Raw genomic sequence first — 27,768 nt, forward strand, 5'->3', positions numbered from 1 at the left:
AAATTAAAGTAAAAAACAACATAAAACAAACAAAACAAAATGTGATTGTACATGACCCTACATGACCCTACCAATCAATAAATACTTTGGGCTTTGAGCTCTTAAGCCTCTCCCTCAAGCACAGATACTATCTCATGTGTTTTATTTAATGAGAAAGCTTTTTATTTATCTGTTTTCTTCATAAGTACATCCGTACGGTTTCCCTTCCCTGTTGTACAATGTGTTTTCTTTAGACAATTTTTGTGAAACATAGAATAGTTCACATTTGGTTTACAGTGTACTACTTGATTTGACTGAACAACTTGTAGGGTCACTTTTATAATGTATGGAAAGTGACATCGCATCCTATAAGCTGATTTCCTGTAGCTAGGCTAAGAAACAAAGTTTTATTTGTAACAACTGTACTCCTAGGGCATCAGTTTATTAGTTACATCACTGAATTGCATAACTGCACATAGTACTGAGCAGAGATTTCTAATAAGTATGGAAAAGTCTTTATTGAGCGTGCATAAATCTTCAAATGTCGCAGGGGCAGCTATATTGGTGTTTTCAGTTCCCATTGAACCAAGTAAAAATTAGGGAAAGAACAACTTCCAAAGAGGACTTTGCTTTCCCAGAAGAGGAGCAGTTCACTTATCATACTACTGAGACTTTCTAAGAGTTGGCTTCAAAATAAATAAAGAAAGAAGCCAATCACCAATGAGCAAGACACATATTTGTGTTGGGAATTTATTCCATTTCTGTTTTGTTCTTTAATTTGTAACAAGGACAAGAAGGGGGAAGGCAATCCAAAAATCATAAAAATGAGCATCAAAGGGGATCTACCCTTCAAAAAAGCCACAGAGGACAGGAAGTTCAACTTATCATTCCCTGATCAGAGGATGTGTCCAGAGAATAATGTGATACAAACTTAATTTCACAGTTTTGCAAATTTCCTCAGGGGAGCTAGATGTTCAATTGCCAACTGACATCATAATGGACCTAACATGGTGGACCAGACATAGCTTTCAAAGTTCAATCAACCTGTGAAACCATTGCAAGGCCAAAAGGCAGAACATAATCCTAGAGGTGCAATATCCCTACTGCAAATTTCTAGTAATAGAAGGTATGAATAGCGACCTTGAGATCCAATGCATATAATCAGTTTTCTTTATTTATAAATGGAAGAATAGTACTAGAAGAAATCATCTTGAATCTTTCTTTTTTTTTTCTTCAGGAATTTGTCCAAGATCCATAGGACTAGGTTAAGTCTATATAGCCCAGTCTTATGGGTACCTGGAGTGAAAATTCCACCCTTTACTCCTGTGGTACAACACATTTAACTACTTTGGCCAGCATGAGGGAAGTGGTTTCCAACTTGAAGTTCTGATTTTGAGAGAGCTGATAATCATTCCACATAGAATCATAGACTGTAACAGCAGATAAGGATTATTAGGCCCATCTGGTCTGCCCAAGTTCATTGCCACCTTTTGCAACTAGGTTTGTCTGTGCTTATCTCCTATGCTTTACCATGTTTCCATGACCATATATTTGTTCCCACCACTTTTATTGGGAGGTTGTTACATTCATCCACCACTTTCCTGATGTTGCTGCTGAGCTTGACCCTTGGACAGCTTCATAACATGATTTCTTGCTCTAGAACCGACCTCCATATATTTTCATTCAATGAAGGAGTCCTCCACTTCCTAAGGTCTACCATAGCTCCATTAGGGCCTGATTTTTCCCCATTGTCTGCAGGAAAAGAAAGCTTAATAAATCAGGTCCTTATTGTATCAGTGCACAGTGCTGGCAGAAGCCAGCAACTCCTCTCTCCCTTCCTCACATGGCATATTATCAGCAACATGCCAGTGACACCCAATAAGTGTGCCAGAGACAAGTGCCTTCATGACTCACTTACCACCATGGCCCGCCTTCACTCAACAAGTCTCTCCCTCTCTCTTGTTCCTCACACCCTTTCCTCATAGTCTCTCTCTCTCTCTCTCATTCACCTGTACTTTCCCTTCATCCAGTCTTGCTCTCTCTCATTCCTCCACACCCTGCATCTAATGTCTTTCTCTCATGCCCCCCAAATTCTGTCATCCAGTTTTTTCTTTCCCCAATAGTCCCAACAACCTAACATCCAGGCACCCCCTTTAGTTAGCCAGCCCCCGTCATCTCCTTATTTTCCAAGTGTCCCCTCATTTAGCCTGCCACCCCTCACATCAGCCAGACAGCAGACTTAATTTACCTCCCCTTCCAATTGCTGTCCACTATTGCCATCAAAGAAATTAAGCTTGGAAGGGACATCAGGAGAGTCTTTCATATCAGGGCCAATACCTACAAAGTAGTGCCTGGAACAGCTTGTGCTTGCACTGCTCCTTCGCTGTGGAACTTACTCCCAAAGATTCTTCACACCGAACTCTCAGAGCAGAATTCAGCTCTTAAAACATGGTTTTAGTTAATCGTCTGTACCAATCAGTACATTAGCGGTCTCTCCCTCTCCTGTCTTAGGCCCTCCTGTTGTTTTACTGCTATATGACTAACAGTCAAAAGGTATATGCTGTTGTGTTATTCATTCTTCCCTGTCTTGTTTCACTTAGTTAATGAGTTGTCACTATGGTGCGCATGTCTCTCCCTATGATTCTGTTCCCCATTTAAGACTGAAGTGCACGTGATAGAGTGGTATACTATGAGAACATAAGAATAGCCATACTGGGTCAGACCAATAGTCCATCTAGCCCACTATCCTGTTTCCAACAGTGGCCAATCCAGGTCACAAGTACCTGGCAGAAATCCAAATAGTAGCAACATTCCCAGGGCAAGCAATTCCCTATGTCTGTTTCAATAGGAATTGGTCCAAACCTTTTTTAAACCCAGATATGCTAACCTCTGTTACCTCATCCTCTGGCAGTGATTTCCACAGCTTAACTATTCTTTGAGTGCAAAAATATTTCCTCCTATTTGTTTTAAAAGTATTTCCAAGTAATTTCCTCGAAGATTATATAGACCTCAATCATATCTTTCCTCAGCTGTCTCTCTTCCAAGCTGAAGAACCCTAACCTCTTTAGCCTTTCCTCATATGAGAGGAATTCCATCCCTTTTTTCATTTTGGTTGCTCTTCTTTGAAACTTTTCTAATTGCGACCAGAATTGAAGGCAATACTCAAGGAGAGGTCACAGCATGGAGCGATACAGAGGCATTATAGTATTCTTGGTCTTATTTACCATCCCTTTTCTAATAATTCCTAGCATCCCATTTTTGGGTTTTTTTTTTGGCTGCCGCTGCACACTGAGAAAAAGACTTCAGCATATCATCTATAATGACACCTACATCTTTTTCTTAGGTGCTGACTCCCAAGGTGGACCCTAGCATCAGGTAACTATGATTCAGATTATTCTTCCCAATGTGCATCACTTAAATTTCAGCTGCCATTTGGATGCCCAGTCTTCCAATTTCCTAAGGTCTTCCTATAGTTTTACACAGTCTACACGTGTGTTAACAACTTTGAGTAGTTTTGTGTCATCTACTAATTTAATCACCTCACTCGTCGTTCTGATTTCCAGATCATTTATAAATATGTTAAATAACGCCAGTCCCAGTACTGATCCCTGTGGCACTTCACTATTCACCCTACTCCATTGGCCTTTTAACCCTACCCTCTGTTTTCTGTCCAACAACCAATTCCCAGTCCACAATAGAACCTTGCCTCCTATCCCATGATTCTTTATTTTTCTCAGGAGTCTCTCATGAGGAAGTTTGTCAAATGGGGGGCTAGGCGTAGGCATACCAGAACCCTGATGGAGTCACAGCAACTGAAGATATTTCAGCTCCAGCGATGGGTGAATGATCTCCTAACCCATCAAGTGGAAACAGATATTTTCTTGTATAAATACAAACTGCTTAGATGGGAGTAAAAAAAAACACCAGGATGACCTTTATCTAATTTGGTCAGACTCCACAGGGAGTCACAACTCAACAGATTGGGACTGTGCAATCTTTTATGCAGTTTTATGGTGAGCTCTATGCGGCGTGAATGGATGACTAGCTGCATTCCTTGATGCCCCTATCAAGATAGAGTAGATCCGTATGGCTATCTGTTGGCTGAAGCTGGCTAAGAACCCTGGCCCAAATGGTTATGGTGGAGAGTTCTATAAAATTATGGAAGATTTAGCAGTTCAGCCCCTACACTAGATGTTCCAGGAAGTTCAAGATACAGGTATGTTGGGGACCCATCAGAATACAACACATGTTATAGTCCTGCCCAAACTGGGCAAAAACACGGAATTCGTGAGTTCTTACAGGCCTATATGCCTTCTTAACCAGGACCTAAAGATTCTGATCTCTTTACTTGCCACTCAACTAAATTGGTTCTTGCCTATTCTGATTCACTCTGATCAGGCTGGTTTTGTCCCAGGACATTACTCCTCAGTGAACATCATTTGCTCAGTAGTGACACTGTAGCAGCGAGGTCAGAGATTGAAAGCTTTGGTAAACCTAGATGCTAAAAAGGCTTTTGATCATGTAGCCTGGGATTATGTGGACCAGGGTTTAGGTCAATATAATCTTGGTGACCATTTTCAGAACTGGATACACATTCTATATGCCAAACCAGAATTACAAGCTCCCTCCTTTGAGATTCACAGGAGAACTCAGTAGGGTTGCTCTTTGTCTCACCTTTTGTTCATTCCTTTAACGATTAAATTAAGAGCAACTGCAGGGATTGCTGGCATTGTGATGGGAGGTCATGAATGGAAGATACATTTGCAGATGACATGCTTTTGTTCTTGAGCTCTCCAGAACAGACTCTGCCAAAAGTAATGCAATTACTAGAACAGTTTGACAGTTTCTCTGGGTTAAAAATTAATTTTGACAAGTGTGAAATTTTATATGCTGATGGTGCAAGTGAAAGGAATACACCAAATTTACTATTAAGAAAGGCACAGGAGAGTTTGAAATATTTGGGGGTATACTTAGACACAGATCCGGCTAAACATCAGAGAGAATCTTGAAGGGGTGAAACAATTATATGATAAATGGAAAGATTAACCTTTATCCCTTTGGGGTCAAAATGCTTTAATTAAAAAGATAGCCTTTCCTAAGATATTATACCCTCTTCAAATGGTCCCTTTTTCGATCCTGGGACAGGATGGAAGACTTTATAGAAGCATAGTGCAGCAGTTTCTATGACATGGAAAAAAAATCCCAGGTTGAGCTACCATAAATTAACGATGAGCAAGAGGAAGTATACTGTATGCATTCATGTGTAAGTTGAGAAATTTTGACTTTAAAATATCAGCAATAAACCAAGGTTCTCTTATCTATGGGTCATTCTCATCAGTGCCATAGCATTCCTGCTATTGCTACTAGCTTTATGGAAGTATGGTAGACAGATTCTGGCTGTGCTCAAGTTGCATAAGAGAAATTGTCAGTGCTATAAGCATCCCTGGTGTGGGAAGAACTCTTAATTCAGGGTGAGTTTTTTTTTTTTTATTAATGCTTTTACAATACATTTACAAGTCATACATAAACTTGCGTTGGTAATGCGGACCTGAATACTTACAAAAACATAAGTTCTTTAACCAGAAGAAATTATAGCACTTTGTCCTCTTTAGACCACAATATTAGGAGGCCACATGAATGAAATATAACAGGAGAAGTTTAAGGCAAAAACAAAATCAAATTATATAGCTTAGCAGACATCTAATCAACTAAGTATCATCAAGCTAAGTCTACCCAGTAGCCAATTTTTTTATTTTAACAAATTCACTAAGATGTTCTGGTTGAAAAAACACATATTTTATCCCTAGGAATTTAACCACACATTTACAGGGGTAATTAAGATAGAAAGATGCTCCCAGAGCTATGGTTTCAGCCCTAAGAGACAGAAAAGCTTTCCTTCTCTCCTGGGTTAATTTGGTCACGTCTGGGAACATCCATATTTTTTTCCCTAAGAAGAGTGAATTTGCATTTCTAAAGTAAAGACGTTTAACTGCCTCCAGATCTTGTTCAAATACAAAGTTCACTAATAGTGTCAGTCTTTCAGAGTCTTCAGACATAGAAGTTTCTAGAAAATCGGTTAGATTCATAATGTCTTTATCTTTTGGCCGTTCGGGGGCCCCTGGATCTGTATCATCACTTCCGGTCCCAGAGTCACACGCTGGAGAGGGGGTCCTTCGGGTTGGGGCGGCGGTTCGAGTTCCGGGGGAGACAAGGTGACATCGAGTCCCAAGCCCCGAGGGTCTCCTTCCGACGAGGCAGCAGGATTATTTCCGGATATCGGGGTAGATGTAGGTGTGACGTATCTCTCCATCGTCTGTTGCCCACCAGGAGGTCTAGGCTTCGAGGTCTCACCTTTGACCAATCCCTTTCGCTTGGTATGGGGCATTTTGGATAACGAAGTAACGTTGTGGGAAACAGATTTCAGGAGCTCACAAGCCGCAGACTATCGTGCCGCCATCTTGTCAAGTGACCTCCTCCAATTCAGGGTGAGTTTTAACAGTGTTAAATTAAAAAGAAGAGGTTTGGAAGAGGTGTCCAAGGGAGACTGGTGATTGATTAAAATAAAAAGAAAATGCTAAGTTACTTACCTTTAGCAGGTGTTCTCCACGGACAAGCAGGCATAATATTGTCACATGAGGGCAATGTCTCATCCCAATCCTCAAACATGTTATAGAGAATTTGCCATGCTCCTACAGTTGACCATTTCTAAGGGACTGGGAGGAGGCAGGGGAACTTGATCCAGTTCCTAGGTTGACCTTTGTATAAAAGAAGTTTGTCTTGTATGCTTCATTGGTAGTTTCCCAAATTTATTTTGTATAAATGGAAGCAGGAAGAACCCCCAAACTTTCATATGTGGCTGCATGCATGAATGCCCTAGCTCCAACAGCTTCAAAATGACAATAAGCCACATGCTATGCGATATGGATGTCTTTGGAAACGTTTTCTCCAAACTTATGGCAGACACCCAGCTAAACAGAACTAAAGAGTGTTGATTTATGATTATGTTTTGTATTCAGTGTGTAAGTTTCTGAGGAATGAGGAGGGGAGGGTAGATGGATGACTGGATGCTTTGCCTGTATGTTGTAGGGTTTTCTAAATGTAAACTATCTGTCATGGGGATGGAGAGTTGGACCCCCTGTTTGGATAAGAGTATACCGACATGGGGATAGATGGTGTTATATGATAACATGGGCGCTGTATTTTGTAGCCTGTTCCTTTCAGATGAGTTTGTCGATACATGCCGTTAATGTTTATTGTGTTAAATCTATGATTGGTTGTTCATTCTTCTCCTACAATTGACTGCTAAATAAAGAGAAGTTAAAAAAAATCTGAACAGGAAATCCTCTCTTCAGAGAAAAGATATGGTTAAAAAGTTGACAAAAAGTGTACTTACTAGTACTTATCATAAAGCTGAATATCCAACTAGGAAATTAATAGGAGACAATAAATTGTTTGCCAGAGGTAAATAAAAAGTGAGAAATTGCTGAAGCAGCAGTAGCAGAGCTAAGAATTTATATTTTTTATTTATTTATTTGTAGCATTTGTATCCCACATTTCCCACCAATTTGCAGGCTCAATGTGGCTTACATTTGCCGTAGTGGCGGTTGCCATTTCCGCTTTACAGAATTTCAAATGGTAGTGCATTAAGGTGCGTACATACATGGCAAAGAATAATACATTATAGAGTAGATTAGATTGTAACATATGTTAGGTCATCAATTATAGAGAGATCGTTCTCGACATAGGATTAGAGTGGTATATGATTAGACCATGTGGAAGAATAGATCTGGAAAGAGCTTTGAGGGCCCTCATTGTGTAGTGAGTCTTTCACATACTTAGTGAAGATGTTTCAGTTTCTACTAGAAAGTTCTGGAGGTTCTGTTCGAGACAGTCACATGACCCTATTGTTTGATTGTCTTCAGAGAATGAGTCTTTGATTTCCCTCTGATTATAAGTAGAGGAGTGTGGTAGCCATGCTAGTCCACTCTTAAGGTTATCAATAGAAATCAAACAAAATAAAACATGGAAAAGAAAATAAGATGATACCTTTTTTATTGGACATAACTTAATACATTTCTTGATTAGCTTTCGAAGGTTGCCCTTCTTTGTCTGATTATAGCAATCAAAGTCATTGTTCAGAATCAACCTTATAACTACCATTGTATATAGCCATCTCTCTGTAAAGTTGTGCTAGGGAACAAAGAGTGAATGTTAATTGCAGAAGTAAACACCTTGAAATGTGCTTCTTGATAAAATAGTTCTCCATAGTCTTGGGAAAGATCTCAACTAAAGGTTTAACGTTTGCTGTGAAACAGAACTCTGCATAATTTGTGTTGTCCAAGAGCTCAAAGTGTTATCTTTCTAATTCTATGATGTGCAGCAAACCGTAGATCAGCACTGGTAACAACCTCTGTCCTTCCCCATCACCATACCAATCCTTAGCTTTTACAGGAGAAAGAAAACTGATTTTTTAGTTGACAAAACAACGTATCAAAAATCATCAGCTGTCGTGCACTTCTTGTTGGATTATTTGTAGTAAATAATTAGCAGATTTTAGTACACACAGCTTCAGCTTTAGAAATGTTAATTTCTTTCTTCATCTCTCTCTCATTCACCCCTGAATAATTCACTGCTGAGTCACTTTAAAGTTGAAGTAACAAAACATCTGTTTACTCACAGTTTGTAGTTAGATTATAATCAGACAGGCTTATATATACATATTACTATACATTTGTATTATCAGCTCCTTCCATGTGCTTAGATGGTAATGGATGCTCACACCATAGATTCTCTCAGGTTAGGAGAGATCATGAGCTCCATGTGCTCCATGTGCTGCATGTGCTGCATCTAACCCCCAACAGGAAGTTGCATAGCTATGTGACCTCTCTAAGTAATTCACATCAGAGGTCACAGAGTAATCACAGAGAAATAATAGGTGACAGGCAATGCATGTAAAATACAATTACATTCCAACAAACCCCTTCTCATGCATAACTGTCATGCAATTATTTATTCATACAAAGTCCAAGCTTTATACGCAGATTCACAAAATGTTCTCTGGGTAACGGTTTGGTCATGATGTCAGCTGTCATCTCACTGGTGTGACAATAGTGTAGACTGATGACCCCTTCTTTCGCCAACTCTCGCACGTTGTGGTATTTCGTTGCGATGTGCTTGGTGCGTGACTGAACCTTGTCATTCTGTGACAGTCGGATGCAGCTCTGATTATCTTCCATTATCTGGATTGGTCTCTGTTCAGCTATTCCGAAATCCAGCAAAAGTTTTTCAATCCACATCAGTTCTCTGCACGCTTCCGATACGGCCACGTATTCAGCTTCTGTAGAAGACAAACTCACAATACTTTGTTTATGACTGGCCCATGAAATTTGTACATTTCCATACATAAACACATATCCACTTGTGGATTTATAATCAGAATGATCCCCTGCCCAATCTGAATCACAGTAACATATTAGTTTTGGATTACTATTGGCTGAAATCTTTAATTTACAATCAATGGTACCCTTTAAATACCTTACCATCCTTTTAACTGCAGTCCAATCTGATTTGGTAGGTGAGCTGACCTTTCTGCTCAAAATTCCTACTGCATTTGCTATATCAGCCCTGTATGTGGTAGCTAGATATAAAAGCTTACCTATGGCTGATCTATATTGGATGTTATCTGGTAAAGGTTCTCTTACTGTTTCATCCTTCAGAAAATCAGTGATCATGGGAGTGCTTACAACTTGGGCATCTTGCATACCTAAACTTTCAATAAGCTCATTTATTTTCTGCTTCTGGCTTAGAAGATAAGAACCATCATTTTGTTTCTCAATTTCTATACCAAGATAGTATGACACATTACCAAGTTCTTTTATCTCAACATTGAGGTTTAAACACTTTACAATGTCCTTGTACTCTTGCTCACTTTTGCTTGCAATGAGCAGATCATCAACAAAAGCTAAAATGTATGCATATTGTCCATTTGTGCACCTAGTGTACAAGCATTTATCTGCTTCACCTTGCTTAAATCCTAAATTTGTCAATATTTCATGCAATTTATCATTCCAACATTTTGCACTTTGCTTTAATCCATAAAGACCTTTGTTTAATTTACACACTAGCTGTCTTTGTTTTGTATTTATGAAACCTGTTGGTTGTTCCATGTACAAGTCTTCAGTTATATCTCCGTGAAGAAACGCTGTTTTCACATCAATGTGGTTGACTTGCATGCCTTTTGAGACTGCAATGCTCAGAAGTGTTCTGATTGTCGTGTGTTTCACTACAGGTGCAAACACTTCATCAAAATCTTCTCCATATTTTTGAAGATATCCCTTTGCGACTAATCTGGCTTTATACCTTTCCACTTTTCCTTGTGCATTCCTTTTTAACTTGAATACCCATTTGCATCCTATAGCTTTCTTGCCAGGAGGTAATTTTGTAAGAATCCAAGTATTATTTTTATCCAATGCATCAATTTCTTCTTGTGCAGCTTTATGCCATTCAGCAGCTTCTTCTGCTGGCATTTTCTCAATCTCATCCCATGTTAAGGGCTCTTGAGCTTCTGCTGACTTTGTTAGGTAAGACAGTCTTAGGGGTGGAACACCTTTGTTTTCCCTGGATGAGCGTCTGACAACAGGTTGGTCTGACCTTTCCGCATCCTCTAAATCTGAGAGTCCTTCTCCAATTGATTCCCCTTCTCCAACTGTACTGTCTTCTTCAATGATCCTTTCTGTGTCTGCTTCCTCTGCCTGTTCCTCGTTAGATACAGGTGAGTTGCTTTCAGACATCTGCCTTGGTATGGCATTTATATACACTGGCATGTCTATTATGGTTCTAGTTTCATATTCTGGATGATAAGGCTCATCTGGGATAATCCAGCCTTTATCAACCCTTTTGTTTTCATCAAAATATGTAACATGTCTTATGCCAACAATGCCAGTTTTCAGATTCAAAATTCTATATCCTTTGTGTCCTGGAGCATAGCCAACTAAAATGCCCCTTTCTGTTGTGGAATCCAGCTTATGCCTTCTTTGCTTTGGTACATGAGCATATGCTGTACTTCCAAATGTTCTTATGTGTGACAGGTTTGGCTTCCTACCATGCCATGTCTCATGTGGTGTGCGCTCAGCGCCTTTAGTTGGCATTCTGTTTTGTAGGTACACTGCTGTGAGAATAGCTTCCCCCCATAGTCTTTTAGGGAGATTGCTATCTGACAGCATACATCTGGTCATTTCCACAAGTGACCTAAATTTTCTCTCTGCAACAGAATTTTGCTCTGGTGTATAAGCTACTGTTGTGATATGTTGAATGCCTTCCTGTTCTAGAAATGTGCGCATGCTTTGTGAAGTGAACTCACCACCATTGTCGGTCTGAAGAACCTTTGGTTTTCTTTCAAATTTATTGCTCACCATGGCTACGTATTTCTTCAGCATGTCTGTGACTTGACTTTTCTCTTTCAGCAAATAGGCCACACAATATCTAGAGAAATCATCCAAGAATATTAGCACAAATCTGTTATTTCCCAATGATGGGATATTAAACGGTCCACATAAGTCACTGTGTATTAAGTCCAGCACTTTATTACTCCTATTTCCTGTGTATGCAGGAAATGAGGGTCTCACACCTTTTGAGTAACACAGTCTATGCATTTCTCAATTTTACCAGCATCTGCACTTATCTGAATGCCGGTGGCTAGTTGCTTACTGTAAAGATCCTGGATCACCTTAGAATCACGATGTCCCAGGCGGCGGTGCCAGATTTCCAGACTACATTTACCATCATTCTTCCTTACTTGCGCCATATGTGAGGCTTCACCTGAAATGTTCAGCTTATAAACATCATTATGCATAAAAGCTTCAGCATACACTTCATCATTTTTAGAGATTGTGCACTTACTGTTTTCAAAATGAATCACAAATCCCTTCTTATCTAATGTAGATACACTAAGCATATTGCAAACTGCTTGGGGAATATACAAGACATCACTTACAGGAATTTCTTTAACTTCATTAGACACTTTGCATTTTAAGAATCCAATACCTTTTGCTTGGATCTTAGCAGTCCCTGCGTTTGCAGTTTTAAGAATACCTTCTTCTGGACACATTTCCTGAAAGAAATCCTTAGAATTGGTTAAATGGCATGTGCTCCCTGAATCCAAAATCCAAGTACTTTCATTTGAATTATTATTTACCATAGTCAAAGATTTTTCTGCCATTAGAAAGCCCTTGTGTTTATCTTTGTCCTTCATACATTTCCTGGTTTGAAAATTCTTTAGTTCTATTGGCTTAGGTGAGCTAGAGGGAGTGTTTTGTGTTTCCTTACACCATTTAGATACATGTCCCTCCTTTCCACATGAGTAGCAAATCAGCTTGCCCTTGGGTGGAGTTTTCCCATAGCTCCGCCTTCCTCTGTTCTTTGCCAAGAAATTTGTTTCATTTCTCTCTGACTTGCTTTGAGAACACATCTCCTCAGAATCATTTATTATGCATTCCTGCCTTAGTTTTGATGTTGTCTGTTCAAAAGATTGCCCTTCAATGGCCTCATTTACAGACCTAAAAACATCAAACTTCTTTGATAGTGAGGTAAAAAGAAATGCTCTTTTCAATGCATCACACATGGGAATTCCAGAAAGTTCTAGCTTTTGAAATGAAGACATAAGATGCATAATGTGATCATTACATTTACTTTTATCCCTTAATTTGGTTTCATTCAACTCTGCCAGCCAAATTGGTTGCTGCTTTGCATATGTAGTTGCATACATAGTTCTCAGTTTATATAAAATGTCCTTTGGTGTATCTTTTCCCTCCACTAATATGGCTTGTTTCTCTGAGAGAGCTTCCAAAAGCATGCACTTCACATAATAGTTTGCATTGTCCCATTCAGCCATATTTTCAGCTGTTCTGTCTTGGTCTAAGCATATATTTAATCCTTTTGCTCGAAGGAGACATATGAATCTTAGTTCCCACAGCTGATAATTAAACTCAGTTAATTTAGGCACCTTGAGAGAATAGAACAATGGTGAATTTCTTCCCTCAGCCATTTTCTTAGCCTTCTGTCTGCTGTGTGGGGGGAGAGAGAGACAGACTGAATCTTTCCTTTAAAACTTAAGAGAAAAATGTGGCCTTTTTTTCTGCCTGGTAATATTTCTCTTCTTTTTCAATTCCTGGCCCTGGGCCCATAACCCTTTTGTTGGATTATTTGTAGTAAATAATTAGCAGATTTTAGTACACACAGCTTCAGCTTTAGAAATGTTAATTTCTTTCTTCATCTCTCTCTCATTCACCCCTGAATAATTCACTGCTGAGTCACTTTAAAGTTGAAGTAACAAAACATCTGTTTACTCACAGTTTGTAGTTAGATTATAATCAGACAGGCTTATATATACATATTACTATACATTTGTATTATCAGCTCCTTCCATGTGCTTAGATGGTAATGGATGCTCACACCATAGATTCTCTCAGGTTAGGAGAGATCATGAGCTCCATGTGCTCCATGTGCTGCATGTGCTGCATCTAACCCCCAACAGGAAGTTGCATAGCTATGTGACCTCTCTAAGTAATTCACATCAGAGGTCACAGAGTAATCACAGAGAAATAATAGGTGACAGGCAATGCATGTAAAATACAATTACATTCCAACACTTCTGTGGCTTTATAATAAAGCATCTCCCCCAAGGACTCCTAAAGAGCTATGTGTACTATAGGCTGGCCCACACAGCCCTATAGGAAGGGCAGTCAGTATCAACTGATGGATGCTGATTACTTCTGGTAATTTTCTAGTTGATTAAAAAATGTATTTTTATATGCCAACCCCGTAATTCTATATAGTGTGCCACAAGTTAAATGCCCCAATGGGGGTAAATGGCAGTTAGATGCTTAGCTGCACATAGGGCCCTGTTTACTAAGGTGCGCTAATGCTAGAGACACCCCATATATTCCTATGAGTGTCTCTAGCATTAGCGCATGCTAATTTTTAGCACACGCTGCGGCAAAAGGGGGCCTGCGATGGCATCAGCGCTTGTTTTTCATGTGCGCCGAGGCCCCCTTTTACCACAGCTGGTAAAAGGGAAGTCTCACGTTCCTGCAAGAAATGGCCATGTGTGATCATTGGGGGGGGGGGGGGGAGCCCTTATCGCCACCCATTGCAGTACTGCCCGATTACCAGTGCTACAAAAATAAATAAATTTTTGTAGTGCCAGAAATGACGGCGCGTTAGGGGTGGGAAGTACCGCCGGGCTGCTGCGGTAGCCCGGCGGTACTTCCTGTATAGCAACCGGTAAAATGTCCAAATCACATAGCTGTAATACGTCTTCCAACAACAGAAAAATCACTGTTCCAACCACTGTTGGAAGAAGTATTATAGTGATGTGATTCAGACCTCTGCCCTGATGAAGTTATCGAAACTTGGCCATGTTGGCAGGGGCCTCGAGATTGACATTTTGAAAACTAAGTAGCATATTACATATAAAAAAATTGGATCAAATGTTAATTTCTAATTCTTGGATCACATTGCATTTATTGTGGATGAAAGTATATAAGGTTTCTCCTTTTGGGCAGGGGCGTAGCCACAGGCGGGCCTGGACGGGCCCAGGCCCAGCCACTTTTGCTTCAGGCCCACCCTAATAGCCCCAACCCAACATCCCTCACTGTGTTTTCTCTCATGGCTCCGGGTCCGGCCGGCCGGGAGCATTGTCTGCCTCAGATTCTGCTCCTCCCCGCCACTGCCAAGGGGACCTGGCTCTGTCAGCAGCATTTGTAACAGGCTCTCTCCGGCCAGCCCTGGGTCCTGCCCTCTGCTACAACTTCTGTTGCCGCGTGGGAAGGACCCAGCAGAAGGAAAGATTTGGCGCAGCTGCAGGGATGTGTTCTCAGGGTTACCATATGGCTCCAGAAAAAGGAGGACGGATTGAGCCTCCCTCTGCAGCTTCACACTCAGAAACCGCAGGAGGGAAGGAAAGGAGGAGAGAGAAAGTGGGAGGTAAGAAGGCCTGTCTTGATCTGGCACGGGAGAAGCAGGGGCAGAGAAGTGTGCCAAGCTCCGACTCACCTCCAGACCCATCCCTGCCACTAGGATGTGATGATATAGTACCGGCCGAAGTTGGCCCTGCCCCACCTCTTCCCATCCTCCTTGACCTACTCCACACAGCACCAAAGCACGTTAGGTTTTAATGGAATGCTTCTTCCCTCCCTCCCTCCCCCCCCCCCCCGCCTAAAGCAATTAACACCTTTCAAGAAAAAAAAGACCCCCCCCCCCCCCCCCCCCCCACTGAGGCAATGTGTTTATATTTGCAAGAGAGCAGGGTAACACCGTAAATCTCTAATATCATTGTAGGACAAATTTTGCAATGCAGATTACCATTTTGTGTGCCGAACTGTTTTTGGTTTGCTGCACTAAACGTAAGTCTTCAAATCATATCATGTGGTGTGGTATCTTTCTAAGAAAATAGGCTGTACTGGATTTTGTTGTAAACATAAGGAAGGCTAGGATGAGGGGATTAACTTCGTTCTTAATCACAAAGCACTATAAACTGTCAGGTAGAAGTTGTTACTGAGTTATATTGCATTTGTGGCAACAATGTATAAGACTTTTCTGTTTCACGGTGTCAAGCTAGCCTGTTGTTATGGTATTTAACAGACTATTACCCCTTATCTCCATGAAGGAGCAGATTTCTTTCTACTGTGTTAAGTAATAAGCAAAAGGCAATCTCATCTATACAAAACAGATTCAATGCAGTTAAATCTCTACCACAGTTGTATCTTGTGGTTACCAAAACGTCATTTTCATGTCTGAATTACAGAAGAGGCTGTGTTTGCAGGTTTCTTTTACAATGCCATAGATAGTAACATAGTAGATGACGGCAGAAAAAGACCTACACGGTCCATCCAGTCTGCCCAAGATAAACTTATATGTGTATACCTTACCTTGATTTGTACCTGTCTTTTTCAGGGCACAGACCGTATAAGTCTGCCCAGCAGTATTCCCCGCCTCCCAACCACAAGTCCCGTCTCCCATCACCGGCTCTGGCACAGACCGTATAAGTCTGCCGTCCACTATCCACACCTCCCAACCACCAACCCCTCTTCCCCCCACCTGCTCTGCCACCCAATTTTAGCTAAGGTTCTGAGGATCCATTCCTTCTGCACAGGATTCCTTTATGATAACTTAACATTTTCTTGCAATTGAACATAAAATTCACTTATTTGTCACATAATGGCTCCCATAGGTAACAGTTCTATTATATTCATATCCCCGCCTCTAGAAGCACTGATTTGCATATAATTGAATGCTTTCTACCTGCAGAAAATCAGATTTACTCTGGGAGGAGCTTTCCCCGCAAACTGCTCTGATTGTACTGTAGTTCCCTGCTATTGAATTATAGCACCATGAAGCTTGCACTTACCTCATCTAATAGCCCAGGGCACCTGACTCTAGGTGATAGGGTACCAGATGATTTACTAAAAAGAACATATTGCACACTGTATTCGAGATAGTAAGATAGATGCAGCCTTGGCGTGACAAAAAGACATTTACCCATTGTGCACTTTGCAGAATAAAAGCACGCCAGGAAAACCGCATCCTTGGCATAATAGTGGCACAACAGCCTAAAACCGGAAAGCTAGATACCTGATTAATAAGTGTTCTGAGGTGCTTCAAAGCTCTTTTTAAATGTAAATTAAAAATCGGTTTTACTATAGAAAGTGAAGCATTTGATGTGACAGAACTGGATTGTGAAGGAAATAATGAAGCTATAACTAAGAATTTGTATGCGCCTATAATAATTAGTATGCTAGTAATTTTTCACTTCTATTGCCACAAGGGTGGTTTATATATGAGCAGAGGAGATTTGCATTTCCTTTAAACTACTGGTACTTTTATATATATAATATGGGATAAAATCACTATATTTAAAAATGTTGGTGTTCCATGAACCAGGTTTGTGTTAATGCAGGAGAGCTGTTGCACAGCCTGTTTACTTGGAAATCCATCATCAAGTGCACTCTAAGGCATTATTAAGGAGTATCCCAAGAGTAAGTAAGGGGAGGGGAACCTAGTGCCCACCCATATTAGCTCTGGGCCCACCCAAAATGTCAGGTCTGGCTACGCCACTGTTCCAAAGTGTATTTCTATTAAGGGATACGTATATTTCCTAATTTCTGTATTATCTCATTTGTTGGGATATATTGAAAATAATAATAAAGTGAAAAAAAGTTGGATCAAATGATGAAAGGGCAGCGTATGCAATTGAGAAAGTTACATGCATGCAGCTAGCCAAATTTCTGAGGATCCATAACAAAAATTTAAAAAATGTGTTAAAAGATTTTCATGCTTTTGGACATTAGCGACAATTGTTAAGTAGCATGTAGATGCTGGGACAGTGTTTCTAACATTTGGGTGCTAACATTTATACCCGTCTTTTACATGCTATAATTGTTGGTGCCTAAGTCTGTTCCATAATGGAATCCGGGGCAACCAGATGCCATTGTAGAATACCACCTTAGTACAGTCCACAAAAGCAGAACTCATGACTTCTAATAGTTAAAAAGACTTTTATTCTTGCCACTTTAAAACACAACCCGACTATTGGGAAAGGAGGAGTCACTCTTTTTATTCTGCTGCTAGCTGCTGAGCCGTTTTCATTGCTACCTCTACTAACTATTAGGTGCTTGTGCCCTTTGGGACCCCAATAGTTGATAATCCCTGAAGCAGCCTCTAGAGAGGCGAAACGTGGCCATGTTGGGTTGTGTTTCAAAGTGGCAAGAATAAAAGCCACCTTTATAACTATTAGAAGACGTATGTTCTGCTTTTGTGGACTGTACTGCTTTTTCTGCAGAACTGTTGTTTTCCTCTTCTGGATTTGCTTGCTGGAATACTATCTTATTGCACAGACTTTTGGCGCCTAATTCATAGCATTATTCATAGAGTCACCTTCCCAAAAGGGTGGGTACTCCTACCCTAATCCTCTACAGCCGTTTGATAGTAGCACCCTAACTTCTCCCTAAAAAAAAATGTTAAAAATTCCCCCAATCAGTGTTTCTGTAAAATGCCAATCACAATATTTAAAATCATACTTGGATATTCAGCACTGGGCTGTAGCCAGATACTGGTGCTGGATATCTGGGTAATAAGGTGGCTGCCACCAATATTCAGTACCTGGATAATTATCCAGACGAGTTAGGACAGATGCCCTGATTACTTCCTGCTCTGTCCGGACAGTGTTGAGGTGGTCAGTGAGGATTTCAGCAGCTGAATAAGGCTGCTAAAAATACGTGAGCAGAACTTATCCAGGTTGGAGCTACTGAATATCAGGTCCATTTTGTCTTGGTTGATCTGCCACTCTAGTGTTCCCCACGAGTCAAACGCATTTAAAGAAATATTTTGACGAGAAATGAAATCAAGTGGGTTTGTATATATATTTATTGAAGTATCTTGCTTGTGTTTTTAATTTTAGTCAAAGGTGTTTGGCAGTGCATTTATTTCATTGCTTCCACCATGCACAGGGTTTGATTTATCAAGGACTCCTCTCCAAAGTGAAAGAATAGAAGAAACCCTTCCATTAAACCAAGCTCACAAACCTCTCACTGTCCCTGTCAGCAAAAGTGAAAAGCACTAAACCGTTCTTTGTAAGCCTTGCTCAAAACCCCTTTATAATCAATTCTGCTTCTAAAAGAGCACTTTATTTCATGCAATATTAAAAAGAAACATAATATATACACACACACACATCCAAATATTTGGAGAGCAAAAGACGTGTTTGAGTTCTTAAAAGCAATTCACATGACAGCATAAGCACTGTCATAAAGTGACCCTGAAGCAAGCACCATAGTTTCTTGCCTTTGATAATTATTTGATTTTTCTAAGGTCAAGGCCACGCATTCATCTCATTATTAAAATACCTTGAAGTTGTAGTTTTTAGGTTCAGTACTGCCACCTGCTGGTTTTCAGAAGCTGCAAGTAGCAAACTGTTATTGTGCATGCACTGCTAATCTTACAGCATCATTGGAGTATTTCAGCTGAACAAAATAATTGCTGTGTTTGTACTGAGAGATGCATTCTTCATTCCAATTCAGATCGCCAGGACCTTGAAGAACCCACAAAAGTAGATAAGCTACAAGAACCCTTGCTGGAAGCATTGAAGATATATATCAGGAAGAGAAGACCTAATAAACCTCACATGTTTCCAAAGATCTTAATGAAAATCACGGACCTTCGCAGTATTAGTGCAAAAGGTACTGTCTGCGGTTATCGTACCTCGAGGTTTAATGCTGTGGATCTAAAAACACGAAGTAGGTCCAGGCATGACCAGTATTTGGATGGGAGAGTTACAGAAAGATTGGGCGCTACAGGAATGACATGGGGTACTTTCCAACCTGGATCAATAGTGAGCTAACACTTCAACATGATAGTAGGGAATATTAGGTTGACAAGGCTTGTACATTTCCAAAAAGGTGCACCGAGTTTCTTAATGTTGTGTAAATATTTGTAAGTCCCATGACCCTGTCTGCAAGTAAGACTATTAATCCTAAAGCACAGCTGAATTCCAACAGAAGCTGTATAATCCCTATGTGAAAAGAATGAAGTCAAAATTTACCTTGTTTCCATGACTGCTTTCTGATGTACAGAGCTATTAGCAAATCGTGTAGATAAAAATGGAAAACAAACATGACAGTGTTTTCCAGGGAAGATGTCTACACAGTTTTACTTACATAATGGATTTATTTTTATTTATTGGGATTTATTAACTGCCCTTATGAAGAGATTCACACAAGGCGCTGTATAGCAGGTACAGTTTAACTAAAATGACCAAATATAAAAATGAATACAGTAAATGAGGTAAACGAGAACAGCAAATTAAAACCTAATGATAGGATTACCATAAAACAGTATCAAATCAGATAACAGATATAATACAATGTCAGTATAATACTAATGAAACATCTAATAAGCACACATTAGAACATTCAAGTAACATAGATATGATGCTAATGCTTTTCTACGGTACAGCTGACCATATAGCTGAGGGACCAAATGCAGATATATAGATGGGGATAAGATTTATGGTACCGAGTCAGTTGGGGGTAAATAAATGGGTGGCTAAACTCAAGGTAAGTTCTTTGTACAGTTAAACAAGATATAAGGAACTGATCTAAGCTACAGTGTGTGTAGCAAGCTAGTCCAGGTGCAGAATGAGTGTATAGTCAGTCACTCTATGTAGTAAAGGCTTGGGAGAAGAGCCAGGTTTTCACCTGCTTCCTGAAGTAGAGGTAGTCTCAAGTTACATGTGGCCCCTCTGGGAGTAAATTCCAGAGCGTAGGGGCAACACCTGAGAAGGGTCGCTGGCGGGTATTACATTGTACAATTTCTTTTCATGAGGGGACAGGTAGTGATGATCCATGAGGGGACCTTAGAGGTCTGAAAGGTGTGTAAAGGACTACTTTAAAGTACTCTGGCCCATTCTGTCTGAGCACCTTGAAAATCAAACATACAGTTTTAAATTTAACCCTATAAGGTAGTTGTAGCCAGTGTAGCTACACTGCGGGAAGGGTTTGAGGTATTCATACGTAAAAGGCCTCATATAAAATCACTTCAAGTGTTCAGTGCAATGAGGTGAACATTAGTGTGTGACATTAGAGTAGGCATGATCAGGGGAAGAGTTTGACTAGAGCGTGGGTAGAGTCATGATTTATGCATGGACTTTATGTGCTAACATTTATGGTCTAATTAGAGAGATAAGCTTATGGAAAGTAATAGGTTTTAAGTGAGAATGATAATTCTGAACGAAGAGTAGGACCACTGCAATGCAACAGGAGCGTTGAGCGAAGTCAAATTTAATTTGTTCAGATAAAGAAATAACCAACAGATTTTAACTGGAAGATCAAAGAACTTACAATGGTGGGTATGGAATAAGGCAGTTCGAAAGAAAAGCAGGCTGACCAGAATACAACACTCGATGATCCTTTTACTAAGGTGCATTAACGGATTTAGCACACCCTAACAATTAGTGTGTGCTAAATACCGCACAGAACACTGTATATACCTATGGGCTGCATGGCACTTAGGGCTAGATTCAGTAAATGGCGTCAAGAAAAAAAATGCTTAAGCGGTATTTTATAAGTTGTGCCTAAAGCTCAGCACAATTTAGAGAATAGCGCTTAAGCGTTATGGTCAACACAACCATTTGCACCAACGAAAACATGGTGCAAATGACCATGCTTAAACTGATGCGTGGAGCACTCTTATTCTGTAATTACGCACCTAAACTCAAAACCATTCCCCAATCCACCCCACTTGCAGCCGTAAGGGCTATTGTAGTGGTGTACAGTTCGGAACAGTAGGTTTTACGTGGGTTTTGAAGCGCTCACCATACACTATAAGGGGGTAATGGTGAGATGTGTACCTGGCACCTTTTATGTGAAGTCTACTGCAGTACCCCCTAGGGTGCCCCACTGCTGTGCTAGGATGTGTGTGTGGTCAGTCTACTAAGAATGCTGCCCCCCCCCCCCCCCCCGATACATCCCAATGGCTTGTTTTGGTGCTTTTGTCCCTTGGACTTTTCTTTTTGCTTCAAAAATAGTCCTAAAAGATAGATGCACTGAGCATAAAAACATTTTCAAAATAAAAAGTTGGATGTTTTCTGGTTTGAAAATGGCCATGTTCACTATTGGATTTTTAGATGTTTTTTTGGAAAACGTCCAAAATCGGATTTAGATGTCATATCAAAAATGCCCCTCCAAGGGGTCCTTTTACAAAGCTACAACAAAAAGTAGCCTTAGCATGCCCTTATGTGAGTCTTTCCTGCATGCTAAAGCCATTTTTACTGCAGCTGTAAAATGGCCTATTCTATTTTTATTTGAATTAATGGCCATACACTAATATTAATATAACAAAAAGGTTATGGGAGAAAAGTAATCATATCAACCAAAATTTCCACTTAATTAGCCAAAAAGTGATCTATTTAAACATTGTTAAGGGAGCTAGTAATTACAGAGGAAAATAAAGCCTCAGATGCTGCTGAATATATTGTGTATCTTTGTAGGAACTATATCAAGCGTCTAACTCAATCCGGCTGAACTCTATCATTGGCTTAAAAAAACCTCTGTTTTTATGATATTACTTTTGCTTTATCTCATTTATTTTCTTCTTTTTTCATTTCACTATCAAAACATTATGAAATTTCCCAAACTTGCTTGCATTAATGATTTGTCTGACTGCGGAAAGAGGAGCATTTATCTTGTATAAGGATTATCCCAACGGAGACCTGTTTCACACTTGCTTCTTCAGGGGACGTGCAATGGCTGCTCTCTCTAGGTCATACTGACTGCTCACTCGTTCCATCGCTGATGTAATCTCTAATGCACTAATATTGCCATTAGCGCATGATCATTTTTAAAAATTACTGCGTGAGTACTTACTGCCACCCATTTTGTTGGCGGTAAGGGCTCACACAATATCCCAGTTAGAATACCCACTCACCGCCTCCGACATGCCCCCTTAAAATTTTTTAGCATGCAGTTAGCACAGGCACATTTTGAAGTTACTGCAGAATGCCAGAGCGCGTCCTGTGGTACTCAGTCTTTACCTGCGTTAGACTCGCATTAGTACCTAACACAGTTTTAGTAAAAGAACCCCTAAGATAACAGGGTCAGTTTTCAAAGGATTTATGTAGACAAATTAGCCTTTATTCACATAATCCAACAGTTGAAAATTCCACACCCTATTTAGCTAAAGTCTGTCTGTACAACCTCACTAGGTGCACAGAATTAGCTGGCGAGAATGGGCTTTTTAAATTTAGGGGTCCGTTTACTACGCCGCGTAAGCGTCTATGCATGCCCAACGCGTACCAAAATGGAGTTACCGCCCAGCTACCGTGTGGCTCTTACGGTAATTTCATTTTTGGGTGCACATATGATACGTGCGTCCGAAAAATAATTTTTATTTTCAGGTGCGTGTATTGGACACACGCGAAGTGGCATTTGGCACACGTAGGTCATTACTGCCCGGTTACCATGTGAGATTTTACCGCTAGGTCAATGGCTGGCGGTAAGGTCTCAGACCCAAAAACGACACGCGGCAATTTTGATTTTGCGCACGTCCATTTTCGCAAATTTTTTTTAAAAAGGTCTTTTTTACAGGTGCGCTGAAAAATGGATCGGCACATACCCAAAACCCGTGCCTTCACTACCGCAAGCCATTTTTCAGCGCACCTTAGTAGAAGGACCTCAGCTAGTTACTGTAATATTTAGTGCTTACCTGCTAAATATGTCTTCCTAAATGTGAATGCATGAAAGACTGCCTTGTATCAAACTATACAGTATTTGTATGGGTAGATTTAACCAGATATTCAGCTGTAGTTTTAGACAGTTAACTCTGATGTTTAACAACTCTTTGAATATCTACTCCAATGTTATTCAAGCATGAGAGAACATAATTTATTAAACTAGTATAGTACTTTTGTTTTCTGACTTAGATTTACCTGTCTCGAAGCCCAACCACCAACAAAAAACAATTGCTTGTTAATATGAGCATCAGTAAACTTAGGTTGCCAACTAATAATAAACTGAGTATTGTGAATGATCTATAGCACCTTAAAAAAGTTTTCATATCCTTGTACATTTTTCACATTCTGCTGCCTAAATCTACACAACCTGCTCTGCAAAGTCAGTGTGAAACAATTATAGAAATATTAAAAAAGTAATTAAGAATATGAAACTAAAAGGAGGAAGTAACACCATCATCTGAGCCTCATAAATAAAGCAGAAACAGTCTAAAAATCTAACGGAGTAGGTCTTAATAAAAATCTGGGATAAACATCCAAAGAGCAAGAGGCAACAGCATATTGCTGTAAACATAACTGAACTGAATAAGAAGAAAAAGACGGAAGGATGATCAGACTCTGTCACCAGGGAATTCATCCAACTATAGGCTAGATTGTCCAAATAATTCAGAAAAAGCAGAGGAAGAGACTGCATAATCTTAACAATCTTAACTTTAAAAAATTTGAGCTAACCCCATAGCCAAAGATAATGCTTCATTCATCAATACCTGTTCCTTAGTGCTGCTGTATAACTTGTTAACGAATTCAAATAATTCTTTAGTATCTATAAAGCTATGTCCTTTATAGGCATCATAATATTTCAACTTAACTTTTTTTAATCTTATGTTTATATCCTCGACCAGCTTTCCTTCAAGCCATTTTATTAGACTCAGATTGGTCTTTAGACCATTTGTTTTCTAATTTCCTGCACAGATCTTTTTGCCAGTAAAATTTCCTGGTTAAAGCCAGGGAGAGTTCTGAACCAAGGGTCTTTTCTTGATTTTCATAGGTGCAATTTTATCCAAAATTATTTTACTCATTATATCCCAGTCCTTTAAAATAGACGGGGAAGAGATTTTAGAAAAATTCTCTATTAAAGACACCTTGGTCCAGAAATCATGAGCATCAGTTTTACTTTGGGAAGCATAAGTTTGCTGTCATAACAAATTCTGTAAGCCACATTGAGCCTGCAAATAGGTGGGAAAATGTGGAATACAAATGCAATAAATAAATAAATAAAAATAATCAAAGAACTACGCTCGCGATTCCTGCCATTTTCCTTCCAGTTCATCGTAAAGGACAGTTTACTGTGATCTGCAATCGTCAACAAAACTTCTGCAAAACAAAAATATTAAATGTGTAAAACTTAATAGCAAACAAGTCTAGTTGATTACCCTTAATGTAAGAAGAAAAATGATCTTGTAAGGTCAACTCAACAAAATCTAACACCATCTATTTTTTTAAGTTCAATATTTTTTTTATTGATATTTATAAAACAATAAAAAATAGAAAAGGAAAAACAAAATATATAGGAAGGATCAGTAAAACCAAAAAGGCAGACTGATCAAAGAATCTACAAATATTGTAGCCAGACGGTGTACAAAAACAAAGGAGTAACAACCTCAATCATAAGAGAAAAAAACGCCATAACTCAAATAAGAAAGAAATTGTTCAAAGGATGCAGGGAGAGTTAAACACATGAGTCTAAACACAAAAGGACAAATTTTGAGCAAAATATACAACAAGCAAATCTTATTGAGTCTATAAAAGTAATCATAGATGACCATCACGTTAGCGTTTTTAACGCACGTAAATGGTTTATGCACGTTAAACGCTAACACGCCCATAGAAATGTATAGGCGCATTAGTGTTTAACACCCCTTAAATTTACAGGCGCATTAAAAACGCTAACACACCTTAGTAACGCTAACACACCCTTGTCCCTTCCTTCTCACCCATTACTTCCCTCACCTGTAACTGTCTTGTCTGTCTGTATTATTTAGATTGTAAGCTCTTTTGAGCAGGGACTGTCTCTTTATGTCAGGTGTTCAGTGCTGCGTGTGTCTGGTAGTGCTATACAAATGCTAATAATAATAATAAATAATAATAGTAAACATACCCCCATGCGTCTAAAAGTTTCCGATAACACCCTAATTTTTCATATGCAAGCGATTCATATTTATATATAAGACACACTGAAGCCCACCACATATGACTATTGAACTTATTCAATGAGTTCCAATTCCAATACAAAATATGGGGCCCTTTTCCTAAGCCGCGTAGGCACCTACACGTGTCAATTTGGAATTACTGTCCGGCTACCGCGTGGCCTGGACGGTTATTTCATTTTTTACATGTGTCCACTATGCACACCAGAAAATAATTTTTATTTTCCAGCGTGCTGCACTAACTGGGCAGTAAAAAGCAGTCTATGCACGTAGACCATTGCCATCCGGTTAACGCACGAGACCTTACTGCTAAGTCAATGGGTCTCAAACTCAAAATGGACACGTGCCAATTTTCATTTTGTTGCATGTTCATTTTCGGCCAAAATTTAAAAAAGGCATTTTTTACAGGTGTGCTGAAAAATGGAACTGCACATGTCCAAAACATGCGCCTATACCACTACAGGCCATTTTTTTGGCACACCTTAGTAAAAGGACCCCTAAATGTTGTACGCCATACTTCAAAGAAAATGAAGGCAGAAAATGAAGGTGACCAAAGAAAGATATTCTCATATGTTAGGGGACAACACTTGTGGGATGTTTTCCCATACTAGAGTCCAAACGTTATGAGTATGTATACAGAAAAAAACCAAGAGATGATCCAGAGCTCCTCGAGAGGCTTGACAAGACCATCAGAGATTTGAGAACATTGAGTTGAAATAATTTGCCAGGAGTCCGAATGACACAATGCATTACAAAAAAAATAAAGATTGTGTAATAGAAACCCAATACCTGAAGAGACTACAGCCGATACAGAACACTACGGCCCAGCTGATCTTCAAGCTAAACAGTTACTCTAGTATTTCACCATGCCTTGCTAAACTACATTGGCTTCCCATAACCGAAAGGGTCAAGTTCAAAACTGCTTGCATAGTCTTTCAAACTCTTTTTGGAACCACATCTGCTCTGTTGATCAAAATATCATCTTTTTGCTTGGCTTGTTCAGAAAGACTAAAAGACCTTCTGTTCCTATCATCCTAGTCACACAAGAGCATTCAAATCCAAAAGATGTTTGACACGTTCTTCCCAATATCAGACACCTCTCTATGGAATTCACTCCCTCTGCTGATATAAAATCTGACAATGAAGTTAAAAACACATTTATTCCCAAAGATGCTAAATAATCACCCAATAAGGAACTTTTTCCATCAACTACGTACAGAACTGTTAAGCTCCGACATTCCCTATTCTGTTCACAACAATAGTCCCCCTCTCTAGCCCTATTTCCACTGATTATGTACAGAAAGGTTAAGCTCTGACATTCCCTATGCTGTTCACAATAGTCCCCTCTCTAGCCATACTTTCCAATGCAATTTAATTCATGTAAACCACACTGAACCCTCCTCAATAGGGGATTTTAGTGGTATACAAGTGCTAATTTGATTTGATTTTTATGGGTGTCAGTAGATCTTGTTTGGGACATTTACTGCTGTATGTGGGAGGAAAACAGAGTCAATTTTATTCTGCTTCACACCGGACATCATCTTAGCTAATACGCTCCCTGCTTGTTTACATAGAACACTGCAACCTGATTGTCCATTTAAATGTAAATAATGTATTTGATTCTTAAGCCAATCTCTGAAAGCCTTTATGTTCCAAATGGCCCTTCAGCTCAAGGAGGTTGATATGAAGATCTGTTTCTTGAGCAAAGTTCCTTTGGTGTGAAGCTTATCTACATGAGCTCTCCATTCCAGGTCAGATGCATCCATTGTTAACACCTTATATGGAGGTGCAATTTGGAATGTTAGTCCCACAGTCAAATTCATTCGAATTGTTTACCAAAGAAGGGCATGAGTTAACTCTGGCAGAATCTGGATTGCATTTGCTAGATTTTCAGCTGCCTGAGATGAATGGGAAGCTAGGATCTACTGGGCAGCTCTCAAATGGAGCCATTCCATGGGAATGACATGCACTGTTGAGGCCATGTGGCCCATCAACAAGAACATTTGTCAAGTTGTAACATGCTTGCTGCTGTGGACCTGCAAGGCTAGTTCTGTAAAAAACTTTATTTTTGATTTATACCATATAATCATTTGAGTTGAGAACTCAGTTCTATTTGTTTACCATGCTTCCTTCACTTATATCTGTATTTCTGATCGATTTAATGTATGCCAGTTATCAGATAGATTTGAGTAAATAAGATTAAGGAGACCTAGTAGAGGATAGTTAGCTCCTTGGTATTATAGACAAAATCCATGGGTGAGATGGACAAAGCTACATTGTGAGAGGAGAGGAGAGGTGTCCTAC

The 27,768-nt window shown here is 39.6% G+C and overlaps 1 protein-coding gene across 1 annotated transcript in view; it reads left to right on the top strand.

The window, feature by feature from the left end:
* LOC115458880 (retinoic acid receptor beta-like) overlaps window positions 1-27,768 on the top strand; it is a 64,164-nt gene that overhangs the window by 18,540 nt on the left and 17,856 nt on the right. Inside the window, exon 4 of the mRNA XM_030188717.1 lies at window positions 19,053-19,211. Coding sequence (XP_030044577.1) covers window positions 19,053-19,211 — 159 coding nt within the window. The remainder of the gene's footprint in view (window positions 1-19,052; window positions 19,212-27,768) is intronic.

This window comes from Microcaecilia unicolor, unplaced genomic scaffold (genome assembly GCF_901765095.1).
Source record: "Microcaecilia unicolor unplaced genomic scaffold, aMicUni1.1, whole genome shotgun sequence".
Lineage (NCBI taxonomy): Eukaryota > Metazoa > Chordata > Amphibia > Gymnophiona > Siphonopidae > Microcaecilia > Microcaecilia unicolor.